The sequence below is a fragment of the Octopus sinensis genome, linkage group LG5 (genome assembly GCF_006345805.1).
Source record: "Octopus sinensis linkage group LG5, ASM634580v1, whole genome shotgun sequence".
NCBI lineage: Eukaryota > Metazoa > Mollusca > Cephalopoda > Octopoda > Octopodidae > Octopus > Octopus sinensis.
In genome coordinates this window covers 71,927,315-71,939,814 of record NC_043001.1, presented here as the reverse complement: position 1 = coordinate 71,939,814, position 12,500 = coordinate 71,927,315, and the positions used below count along the sequence as shown (strand labels likewise).

Here is a 12,500-nt window from a genome sequence, read left to right as displayed (position 1 = left end):
CTCTAATTTTTGCAATCATTTATATATATATGCATATATATATATATATATATATATATATATAATATATATATATATATTATATATATATATATATATATATATAATATATATATATATGTAACATATATATATATTTATATATATATATATATATATATATATATATATATTATATATATGTAACATATATATATATATTTATATATTATATATATATATATATATATATATATATATATGTAACAATAAGTATTTGTAACAATAAAGTTTTGTTGTTATAATTGCATACTGTAGGATGTGAAAGATGAACTCTGCATTAAATTTTTAGAAAGTATTTATTTACTGTTACGTTAAAAATACCTTGCCATGACAGGCAGGTTATGATAAATCCAAAAGCATGCGAAGTAAAGTTTGTGTTTGTGTCCTCTTCATTGTCTTTAGTAGTAATTACAGAGAGAGATAGAATGATGTTGTAAGAGAACAGAATTAGAGCTAGTGAAAGTTGTAGTGTGTGGGACGTTGTCTCACAGTTGCTGACAGTAAACTTCATTTCTCCTCTGACCAAGGTTCTAGCTGGCCAGCCAGACTTCGTTCTCATTGAGTCGTCAACGACGAATTTTTGCTTGGGGTGTTCTTGCTTTTTATAACTATCCAGAAGAATAGACATATCATTGAGAACAATAGATTTTGTTGGTGGCCTTGTTATCTCTATTCTAGCTTTTGGTGAAGTAGAAGAGGTTAGAAAGGGTCAAGTGGTGAAGACATTATTTCGGCCTAGCTAAAGGCATCTGGAAAATGTAAAACTGCTGTCAGAGAAAAACCATTGTTCCTCCATGGGAAAAGTTCTGTTGCAGTGTTAAATTAAATTTGGCTATGGTGGATTGAATCCACGTCATGCAGGCAAGATCCATTACATATATATTATATATATATATATATATATATATATATATATATATATACACAGTAAAGAAACTGTTGTCTAAATTATGCAAAAATGAAAATAACACTGACAACTCATTTCAATAATATTAATATGTTAACATTTATATTGAGTGTATTTGTATTTTATGCTAAAAATATTTTTAATGAAGTCGTAGTCAACGAAATGTGTGTGTATATGCATCTATATCTATCTGTCTAACTGTCTGTCTGTCTGTCTGTCTGTCTGTCTCTCTCTGGCATGTAAAAAGCACCATCAGATCGTGGCCATTTGCCAGCCTCGTCTGGCACCTGTGACGGTGGCACGTAAAAAGCACCCACTACACTCACGGAGTGGTTGGCGTTAGGAAGGGCATCCAGCCGTAGAAACATTGCCAGATCAGACTGGGCCTGGTGCAGCCTTCTGGCTTCCCAGACCCCAATTGAACCGTCCAACCCATGCTAGCATGGAAAGCGAACGCTAAACGATGATTGATGATGATGATGATGATGAGAGTGTGTATGTATATGTGGACACACACACAAAGATTAATATGAAATTGTTCCATAAAAATAACCTATTACATACCTTGCTGGACTAATCACAACGAAATACAAACTTTTTCCTAAATTTTATCAACGTACTAGCAGTATCACCCGGCGTTGCTCGGGTTTGTAAAGGAAATAACTATAAAGCATTTTTAGAGAGTTATAGCTAAAAAATAGCAAAAAAAGGGAAAAACATTATGGTAAATTTTTTTGAGTTAAAAAGGTCGAGTTGCGTCCCCTAGACAGTCTGTGGTTTGTGTTTCTGATTCTCGACCCCATGTCGAATTTATCGATTTTTTTCAGAACTGGGGGAACTTTTCAAAATTTTCGCTGCGTTAGTTTTGAATTATGACATTGGGCTATATGTGTATCAAGTTTCATCAGAATCGGTTGAAAGCCGTGGTCAGGGTGAGGGTACAACCTAACAGACACAGACACACACACAGACAAACTGCCGTTTATATATATAGAGAAGATTTATGTAAAATGTTGGAGGTGGAGGTGAAATTTCCGGGTGTTCCACCCCACTCTAACTCCAGTTTTCCGGACAAAAAAGTGTTTTGTGGCATATTAGGCGGCCATCGTAATTCATTCAACGAAAAAACAAACAAGCATTTTCCAATGATTCCGGGAAGGGGAGGGGTGAAATTTCCGAGGATTCCATCCCACCCCCGTTCTCCGGAAAAAACAATGGGTTTTGTGACATATTAGGAGGCCACCGTAAGTCATTCAACAACAACAAAAAACCCACAAAATTTCCCATGATTCTGGGTTAGGAGTGGGGTCCGGTATCCCACCCCAGCTTTTTTTCCCCCCGAACAAAAATAAGGGGTTTGCGGCACATTAAGGGGAAGGAGTGAGGGTACTTGATCCCGCGAAAAAAATCCGGTTTTTTTTTCTTAGCGAAACGTGTACGGGTGTACTTCCCAAAATTTACGCTTTATGTGCCCCACCATCTCTTGACAAGCGATGTTGGTATGTTTACGTCCCCGTAACTAACGGATCGGTAAAAAGGAACCGACACCATCTCTTGACAAGCGATGTTGGTATGTTTACGTCCCCGTAACTAACGGATCGGTAAAAAGGAACCGACAGAAAAAGTACCAGACTTAAAAACAAAAAGTACTGTGGTAGATTCATTCGACGAAGATTCTTCAAGGTGGTGCCCCAGCATGGCCGCAGTCTAATGAGTGAAACAAGATTAAATATACCACATATACATGCATATATACACACACATCTCTGTCTTTCTATATTTATATCTGTATGTTTATCTATCTATCTAAAGTACTCCATTTGGTGAGAGATAAATACTATTTATTTATAGGTCACAATACATGTATTAAAGCGCTACTTAATAGTTTCATATATATATATATATATATAATATACACACACACATAGCCTGTAATCCTGTCTCTTTTCGTCAGTAAAGTTTCAGTTTCACTCGTGATATGTAAAGCTGAAAATGTGACAATAGTTGAGAAATTAGCGGAAAACGAAACAAGAAATCGACGTTTAATCAAATGCTTGTTATTCTTCACTTTCCACGTTCCCGACAAGCAGAAGGCGAGCTAAAAACTTGTAAAACAAACTCTTTCGTTTCTCTCTCTCATAAGTTGCACATATTTCGACTATAATAATAACAATACTAATCACTAGACTTTTCTGCAAAATCTATTATAAGCTCGATTACTGAACATTTATGGCATTGGCGAGGTTACTGAAGTCTACAGCTTCGTGTAATTTCGAAGCCGTAGTGCGTCACATATCACCAGCGTGTTATTATTCAAACCTGAATAATTCCGGCCACTCAGTTTACTCCGGGCATCGTAAACAATATCAATATAGGAATTATTATCACCAGCAATGTTTTCATAAAACAAGTGCTTCTTATGCAAAATATGGAATTATATCTCTTGCAACTGGAGCAGCCTTTGGTAAGGCAGTGTTGTTTATTTTTATTGTGTGTATATATACATATTAATATATCTCTGCGTCTGTATACCTATGTAATGCATCTCGTTATATATGTGTGCATCTATATACATTGTGAGGGAGAGGTGCGCAAATTACTGTGATTTCGATTCTTAAACCAAACTATCGAAAAGGTCCTCGCGAGCTTAATTTCTCAAGATTACGTATAAATATTAGAGCCCGTGAATGTATGTGTGTATTTATAGAATTTCTATTGTATTTTCTCTTGTATTTTTGCCATTTATGTTCTCTTTGTGATACCCCAAATATTCCTGTTTGTTGCATTTCCCACTGTTTATTAGTGTCGCTCGTGTAGAAATATAAAGGAAACATTGTAATTAGCTCGTCGGACAAAATGCAGAGCAGTATTTCTCCTCTAAGATCTCTACGTTCTGAGTTCAAATTTCGCCGAAGTCGATTTTGATTTTTAACCTTTCGAGGTCGATAAAATACCGGTTGAGCACTGGGATCGATGTAATCGACAAGCCCCCTACTTACAAAATTTCAAATCCCATGCCTTGTTGGTAAAACGCCTTACATTGTTTTCATACATTTGTTTACGTTCCGAATTCAACGTCCAAGCAAGGTTGCCTTACCCTCTTATCCCATCACCCACAGGAAGCGGTAAATCAAGCTGTACACTGAATATCGGTTATAACTATATTATATAGGTTATTTCTTGTACCTTTTATGTATATTACAGAAAAAATATGATTGAAACTGGTGGACGGCAGAATTGATGGGGTGCCGGCCGTTTACATTTTGTGTTCATATTCTACTGAGGTCTTTCACCCTTTGTCTGTCACCCTTTGTCTTTCATCCTAGTAGGGTCGATTCAAACAACCGCTATCCTTTACTGGTATCAATAACCCCGTGCCCTTGTGCGTAAATTATTGTTATGTAAAAGATGCAGTGAAGAGTGGTAGAATTCACAAGCGTAAATATTTTAGGTATCGAGTTATAAAGTTGAGCTTACTGATAATTAAAGTCCTATTGTCCATAATCCCAAACCTATTTTTTTCTTCCCTGCAGAGACGGGTCAAAAATATGTAGGGTTAGGGTTTTTGTTACGCCGAAAACGGGTGGTGTACGCATTCTTTACCTCCGCCGACCCAAATCTGGTGTCGCCCAGCACGGACCGCCCCTCTGCAGCTACGTTAGTGAATCTCTTAAGATGTTGAGATAGAACTGAAGCACCCCGCGGTCATGCCAAGCTATTAATAGATCCAGGCAAAACGTGAAATGGAGGACTTATAATTTTATGTATGGGTTATGGGTTCGCATAAGGTTGCACAGGGTTATATATATATATATATATATATATATATATATGTATATATATTTCACTGAGGTAGGTCGGTTTATGAGATTACCCTGGGTTTCACGTCCATAAGGGCTTAACTTTATGGCGTATCGTCGAAGAGGTCTTAGGCCAACAGGTTTTGGGGTCTGACGATGCGCCATAAAGTTAAACCCTTTATGGACGTAAAACACCGGGTAATCCCATAAACCGGTCTTCCCCAGTGAAATATATGCTGCTCTACATCTTAGAGTGTGTTTCTTCTCCGGATTTATATTTTCTACAAACGATCATATATATATATATAATATATATATATATATATGTATATATATTTCACTGAGGTAGGTCGGTTTATGAGATTACCCTGGGTTTCACGTCCATAAGGGCTTAACTTTATGGCGTATCGTCGAAGAGGTCTTAGGCCAACAGGTTTTGGGGTCTGACGATGCGCCATAAAGTTAAACCCTTTATGGACGTAAAACACCGGGTAATCCCATAAACCGGTCTTCCCCAGTGAAATATATGCTGCTCTACATCTTAGAGTGTGTTTCTTCTCCGGATTTATATTTTCTACAAACGATCATATATATATATATATATATATATATAAGGTAAGTCTTCCGCCCGTTCCCCAACAAAAAAAACAACCTGTTAGGGTTTTAGGGTCAGGGTTATAGGGTTAGTGTTGGGGAAAAAAGTCAAAATTGAAGAAGTTGGCAGGAAAAAAGTTCACAATGCCAATTTTTGGCAATTTTCCGGAACCTCCGTATCTGAAAACGGGGATTTTTGGCAAAAAACAAAACAAAAAAAAAAACAAATTTGGGAGAAAATGTGGGTGGAGAGATGGAAGCCTTTCCCCCCAAGGACTCCATCTCGCAGGGAGGGAGCCTGTCTCACGTGGCTAAGAATTGTTTTGACTCTCATTTTTAGCAATGCTGGTGCTTACTTTGTAGTCATTGGTTATGGCCAGTGGTTTCACGTCTATTATTGCTCTTAGCGGTGGAGTTTCAGACTAGGACGCACACATAGGCTGTTTTTCTCCGTTTTGACGGGAATTTTTCCAATTTGTGTATTCATCACGACCGCAAAGATGAGGGTGGTGATGGGGGAGGGGGAAGCTTTCTATGCAAAAGAATTTATGAAAGTTTGATTTTTTAAAAAACCCTCTCCCCTTTTGCATCCTGATCGGGATCGATTTTGGCCAATTTTTTTTTTGCACTGCCACTATAAAACGACGAGAATCTTCCTATGTAAAAAAAAAAAAAGTTTTGAAAATATTTTCAGAAGAAAAGGCGTGTGATTTAAGGGAGATTTAACTGTTCTTAGCACATCTTAGGCTTTCCTCATTTCTTTGTCATTATGACTTGTATAGATATTTTTCAATATTTTTCGCCCCGTAAGCGCATTTTATGAAATGGTGGTCATTTGGTGGAATTTAAGCAAAAAAAAAAAAGAAAAAAGAAAAATTGTAATTTAAATCCCACCCTCCTGCAACAAGCGAGTCTGTGAGAAAAACATATGTACTAACAGAAAAGTATGCTATTGAAATAAATTATCTTTTGCATACCTATTTTAAATCACTGTGGATAATTCCCAGCAATGACTTTCTTATGCCCTTTAATATTTTTAAATTATAAAGAGAAACGGACCTGGTGTGGGGATTGAAAGAAAATAAAATTTCAATTTATTTTTGTTTTAAAAGTACAGGTCTATACTTTTCTGTTAGTAAATATGTTTTTTCTTACATGCGGTCACACACACACGCATGCACAAGTGCGTGCGGACTCGCTTGCTGTGGAGGGGCTGGGGTGGAAAGAAATGCGGAAGGCACTAGGTGGTCGTAGTATATGCTAGAAACAATTAAATCTCCCTTAAATCACATGCCTTTTCTTCTGAAAATATTAAAAATTTTGTTATTATTACCGAAAAGGCTTCTCCCATCGTTTTTAAGTGCATAGCGCAAAAAAAAGAGGTGGGGGGGGGGGCGCAATCCGTCTGAGTAAGGTGGTAGATAAGAATCATAAATTTTCGAAAATTTTTTTTTACAGACAGCTTTCTCCCCCATCATTTCGAAGGCCACACTGTAAAGAAAAATGGAAAAAAAATCCCTGTCAAAATGGAGAAAATCCAAATCATGTGGTTGTCCTGATCTGAAAATCTGCACTTAGCACTATGGACAACTCATCAAACCCATTGGCCAGAGACATATGGTCAGATACAGTGGTTAGGGTGTTGCACTCACAATTGCGGGATTGTGGGTTCGATTCCCATACTGGGTGTTGTGTTGTATTCTTGAATAAAGCACTTCATTTCGCGTTGCTCTGCGATCATTTTGTCATCTGACATGTGGCACCTGTTGCGCCTGTACAGGTCATGTCAATTTGATGGAGGGAGTGAGCTTATGTGTACTCAAACATTTGATCACTATAGACAAATCATCTAAGTGGTTGCTTGATAAGAAATTGTCATACGTTATCTAATGACAGGAGAGTTCATCATATATATATATAATATAATATAATAATAATAATAATAATAATAAGGAATACTATTCCAAACTTACAGGGAAAAATTCGATTTAGTAATACTAAATCAAATTTCACAAAACATAAGATATGTATATAAATTAGAGAAAAACCCACCTTTTATCAATTCAATAATGAAATAATTAAATTATACCATATAGAAAAAAATTAAATATATGATAAAAACATATACCAATGATTAAGTAATGTACATAATAATAAAATAAATAAAAAGTATATAATTGACTACATGTGTTTCGTGGCTATATTTAAAAACTGATAACAGTAAAATCAATTCAATTTAAATATAGCCACTCTTATATATATATATATATATATATATATATATATATATATATATATATATATATATAATATATATATATATATGTGTGTGTGTGTGTATATGTATATATATGTATATATATATATATATATATATATATATATAATATATATATATATATGTATGTATGTATATATATATACTCTCTTTACTCTCTTTTTACTCTTTTACTTGTTTCAGTCATTTGACTGTGGCCATGCTGGAGTACCGCCTTTAGTCGAGCAAATCGACCCCGGGACTTATTCTTTGAAAGCCTAGTACTTATTCTATTAGTCTCTTTTTGCTGAGCCGCTAAGTTACAGGGACGTAAACACACCAGCATCGGTTGTTAAGCGATGTTGGGGGGACAGACACACAAACATATACACACACATACATATATATACATATATATATATATATACCGGAGTAAACACATAAATGTGAAACAAGGTGGAAAAAAGAGTACTCAAATACCAGTGGTAGAGTAATATGCTTTATTTAAAGCAGCAGAAAAATTCAACAAAACCTGTTACTCTGAGTTTCCGTCTATCAAATCCACTCGCAAGGCTTTGGTTGGCCTGAGGCTATAGTAGAAGACACTTGCCCAAGGTGCCACACAGTGGGACTGAACCCAGAACCATGTGGTTGGTAAGCAAACTACTTACCACACAGCCACTCCTATAAGACTTTATTGTTGAAAATTGATGTGCAATAAATAGGTTATACTTCTACAATACACAAAATATAAAAAATATTTCTTTATACAATTCCTAATATTTTATTATAAAAATATAATAGGAGTTTACATTTATGAATTTGTTTTACTGATGTGGAATTATGTTGAAACAGATATTGTTATATTTTGGGATGGTAATTTTTTTTCCTTGCCAAATAAACACATGCACTATATATATTCATTCTTTACTTCAGCCTTATTATTGTTCTTATTTTATCTTATGTTCATTATCTGGAAATCTTTCGTCACACATCTGTGACCTCTTCAGTGACTTTTCCATCCCATGTATATCCTCCTGTTCTGTTTAGTCCACTCTGTCTGGACTAAACGGAACAGGAGGATACATGTGGGATGGCAGAATCGCTGAAGATGTCACAAATGTGTCACAAAGATTTCCAAACAATGGACATAAGTTAGAATAAGAACAATAATAAAGCTGAAGTGAAGAATGAATATATAGTGCATGTGTTTATTTGGCAAGAATAAAACATGACCATCCCAAAATAAAACAATATAAAAGGATTTCTAAACATCAAATGAGAGTTCACTTGAAAGTAAATTGGAAACAAAGGGGACCACTGGTGGAGAATATCACTAGCTACTGAGCTGTTGAACAGTCAACAAACTGTTAATGGCCAGACCAGTCAGTTCAGTTAGCAAACTCTGCCTTCATTTGTAATCATGGTATTTGTTGCTGAGACACTCAGCTATTAAAAGATGAATATGACTCAGTGATCTGAGCATTAATGACTAGATGATGATGATATATAGATATCATTCATAGTAAAGATAAATCCTGTCTGGTTACTTTTGCATTTGTGTGTTTGATATAACTGAGTGTTACTTTAATCAATAACTAACTAGATTATTTGGATTTAATTTCTTTGTCTTTTTGGTTCATTCTGCAGGTTTATATGCTTACATTCAGGCAAACCCAGAATCAGCAGCAGACTATGTGGAAGCTGGAAAACCTTTGGACAATTTACCAACATATACAAAAGAGGAAGTAGCCAAGCATTGTTCGAAAGAGACTAAAATATGGGTCACTTATAAAAAAGGGGTTTACGACATCACTGACTATGTTGAAAGCCATCCTGGAGGCAAGAAAATTTATCTGGCTGCGGGGAAATCTATAGAACCATTCTGGTCACTATATGCTGTCCATAAGAATTCAGAAATTTTTGCAATCTTAGAAACCTATCGGATTGGTAATTTTAAGCCTGATGAAGAGGATATAAAAAAAGCCCAGGATGTTAACGACCCTTATGCTAATGACCCAAAGCGACATCCAGCACTGATTCCATCATCTATGAAACCATTTAATGCTGAACCACCAGTAGAAATTCTAACTGAGAAATTTTTGACACCCAAAGAAATCTTCTTTGTCAGAAATCACCTCCCTGTACCAGAAGTTAACGTGGAAACATATCGACTTGATGTAACGACAGAAAATTCTAAGAGAACTATTAGCTTGTCAGTGAAAGACTTGAAGAAATTTCCAAAACATGATGTCACATCAGTGGTGCAGTGTGCAGGTAATCGGCGGAGTGAAATGAAAGAAATCAAAACAGTAAAAGGCTTAAACTGGGGAAACGCTGCAATTGGTAATGGTGTTTGGAGTGGTGTACGGTTAATTGATGTCCTTAAACATGCTGGTATTGATTTCACTAATACAGGATACAAACATATTCAGTTTGAAGGGCTGGATTTAGATCCCACGGGAGCACCCTATGGAGCTTCAATACCCATTGATTTGTTTAAAGTAATTCAACAGGATGTCATTCTTGCATATGAAATGAATGGAGAAGAGTTAACGGCTGATCATGGTTATCCATTACGTGTTATCATTCCTGGTGTTGTTGGAGCCCGTCAGGTGAGCTGATATACACACTCTCTTTTCTTTTTACGCTATCTTCCTCTCTATATATTTCTTTCTCTTTGTCTTTATCCTTTCCTTCTTTGGACGCTAAATGATGATGATGATGATGATCAAATATTTCATACAAGGATGTTAAACACACAACCCTTGGTAAGGTTTTAACTTGCCCATGGTTTGGTTTTATATGAATAAAATATTTTTTATGCTTAAAATATTTTACAGCATATTTATATATATATGTGCACATATATATATATATATATAATTACCATGCCTTCAGTATCAGAGGCGAGCAAGAATCATGATTAGTGGTTAAGAAGCTTACTTCCTGACCATGTGTCTTTGAGTTCAGTCCCACTGTGTGGCACCATACGCAAGTGTCTTCTACTGTAGCCCTAGAGTGATCAAAGTCTTGTGTGTGAACTTTTGCACATCATCATTGTTGTCGTCATCATCATCGTCAATGTGATGATGATGATAATCATCATCATCATCATCATCATCAACATCAGTGTCATCATTGTTTTAATATCCATTTTTCTTTGCTTGCATGGGGTGGGTGGAGTTTATTGAGTCAGATTTTCTATGGCTGGATGTCTTTGTTGTTGTCAACCCTCTCTTATTTCCAAGCAAAGTAATATTTCTCCATGACCAGACATGTTCTCATACAATATTGGAAATGAACGGCACTGCTTGTATGACAGTGATACTCATTTACAACTATCATGCAATGTCAAGGCAAGAGGATGCAAGCATGTGTGCATGTGCACACCCACACACACACACCATGTGGATTGATTTTTCCCACACATCTCTGCATATAAGTTTGCTAACATCTTATATTCTTGATCCCTTCATTCATACTAATAAAGTATTTTAGTAACAAATGCTCTTATCATACCTGCAAGACCTACCTTATGCTTTAATACATCCTGAAAAACCACCCCTAATTTAATAATGCATAAATCTAGATCAGCGGTCACCAAACATTTTCATAGTGGGCCAGATACAGCTAAAAGAATGCCAAGCACAGGCCAGATTATTATTTTGTTCAATTCAGTACACTATAGAATATGCTGAATGTACACAAAAAATAAAGACAGTCATCCTATTTATTTATCAATACATAAAATAAATAAATATATTTCAACAATACCAAAATATTACCAAGTCAGAATTTTTAGAAAAAGTGTGCACATAGCTGAATTGCATAAAATGTAAGCAGTACAGAAGTTAATGAGATTTGTGAAACTGGCATTTTGGTCCCAAATTATCATCAACATTTGCTTTATGATTGCTGCAGTCAACCATAAGAATTGCTTTCAAATGTTCGTCAGTGAGCCTTGTTTGATGTATTGACTTCACACACTTCATTTTTGAAAAAGTTTGCTCACAAGTTGTTCCAAAAACTAATGCCATACCTGAGGCAAATTTTTTCAATTTTGAAAACTCATCAGCTGGCAAGCAGCGATAAAATTCAATCAGTTTTCCTTTTCTGTGCTTCTCTTTCAACAAGGTATTAGCTTTCAAGTCAATAAGCTCCAGTTGTAGTTCAGTTGGCAAGTTATCGAGATTACAGCCAAAGGGATTCTCAAACAAAAGAATTTCATTCTCAATTCTGTCAAGATTGGAAAATCTTTGAGAAAAATGCTTATTTAAGTCCCAAATGATTTTTTCTGAAACTTGAGGCTAACATGTTCCATATTTTCTGTGCAAAACTCTTGGAAACACTGAAAATGAGAGAAGTTTCCTCCTTCAAATTGTGCTTCAAAAAATGACAGCTTTCTCTGAAATGCTGTAATAATTCTGTAGAGGTCACAGACAAGGTTATTCTTTCCTTGAAGTTTTAAATTCAATTCATTCATATGAGAAGTGACGTCAACTAAAAATGACAACTTTGATAATCATGAAGTATCTGACAGCTGTGGATCAGCTCTATTCTTTTTGGTGAGAAAAAGATCTATTTCTCTTCGGAACTTATAAAAATGAAACAGGACTTTACCGCAACTGAGCCATCTCACTTCTGTGTAGTAAGGCAAGTCACAGCAATTAGAATCCATTTCTTCAAGGAAAGCCTGGAACTGTCGGTGATTAAGCCCATGATTCCGAAAAAAGTTCACCACAGTTGTAACCGGTTTTAGTATGCAAGAAATATCTAAGTGTTTTCCATAGAATACTTGCTGATGTATAATGCAGTGTATAAACAGAGCTTTTGGAAGTTGAAGCTCTTCCAACTTGGTCTGGATTTGCCCTACCAAACCCTCCCTCACTCCTGCCAT

The 12,500-nt window shown here is 35.7% G+C and overlaps 1 protein-coding gene and 2 long non-coding RNA genes across 3 annotated transcripts in view; 2 read left to right on the top strand and 1 right to left on the bottom strand.

Annotated features, from left to right (window-relative positions):
- The window catches only part of LOC118763338, a 9,389-nt gene extending 8,741 nt beyond the window's left edge, over positions 1–648 (top strand). The window contains exon 3 of the long non-coding RNA XR_004999090.1: positions 494–648. This is a non-coding gene — a long non-coding RNA (uncharacterized LOC118763338). The remainder of the gene's footprint in view (positions 1–493) is intronic.
- The window catches only part of LOC118763339, a 5,442-nt gene extending 825 nt beyond the window's left edge, over positions 1–4,617 (bottom strand). Inside the window, exon 1 of the long non-coding RNA XR_004999091.1 lies at positions 4,427–4,617. This is a non-coding gene — a long non-coding RNA (uncharacterized LOC118763339). The remainder of the gene's footprint in view (positions 1–4,426) is intronic.
- LOC115211800 (sulfite oxidase) overlaps positions 2,886–12,500 on the top strand; it is a 13,890-nt gene continuing 4,275 nt past the window's right edge. Inside the window, exons 1-2 of the mRNA XM_029780504.2 lie at positions 2,886–3,413; positions 9,251–10,215. Of these exons, the coding sequence (XP_029636364.1) occupies positions 3,179–3,413; positions 9,251–10,215 (1,200 nt within the window). The 5' untranslated portion in view covers positions 2,886–3,178. The remainder of the gene's footprint in view (positions 3,414–9,250; positions 10,216–12,500) is intronic.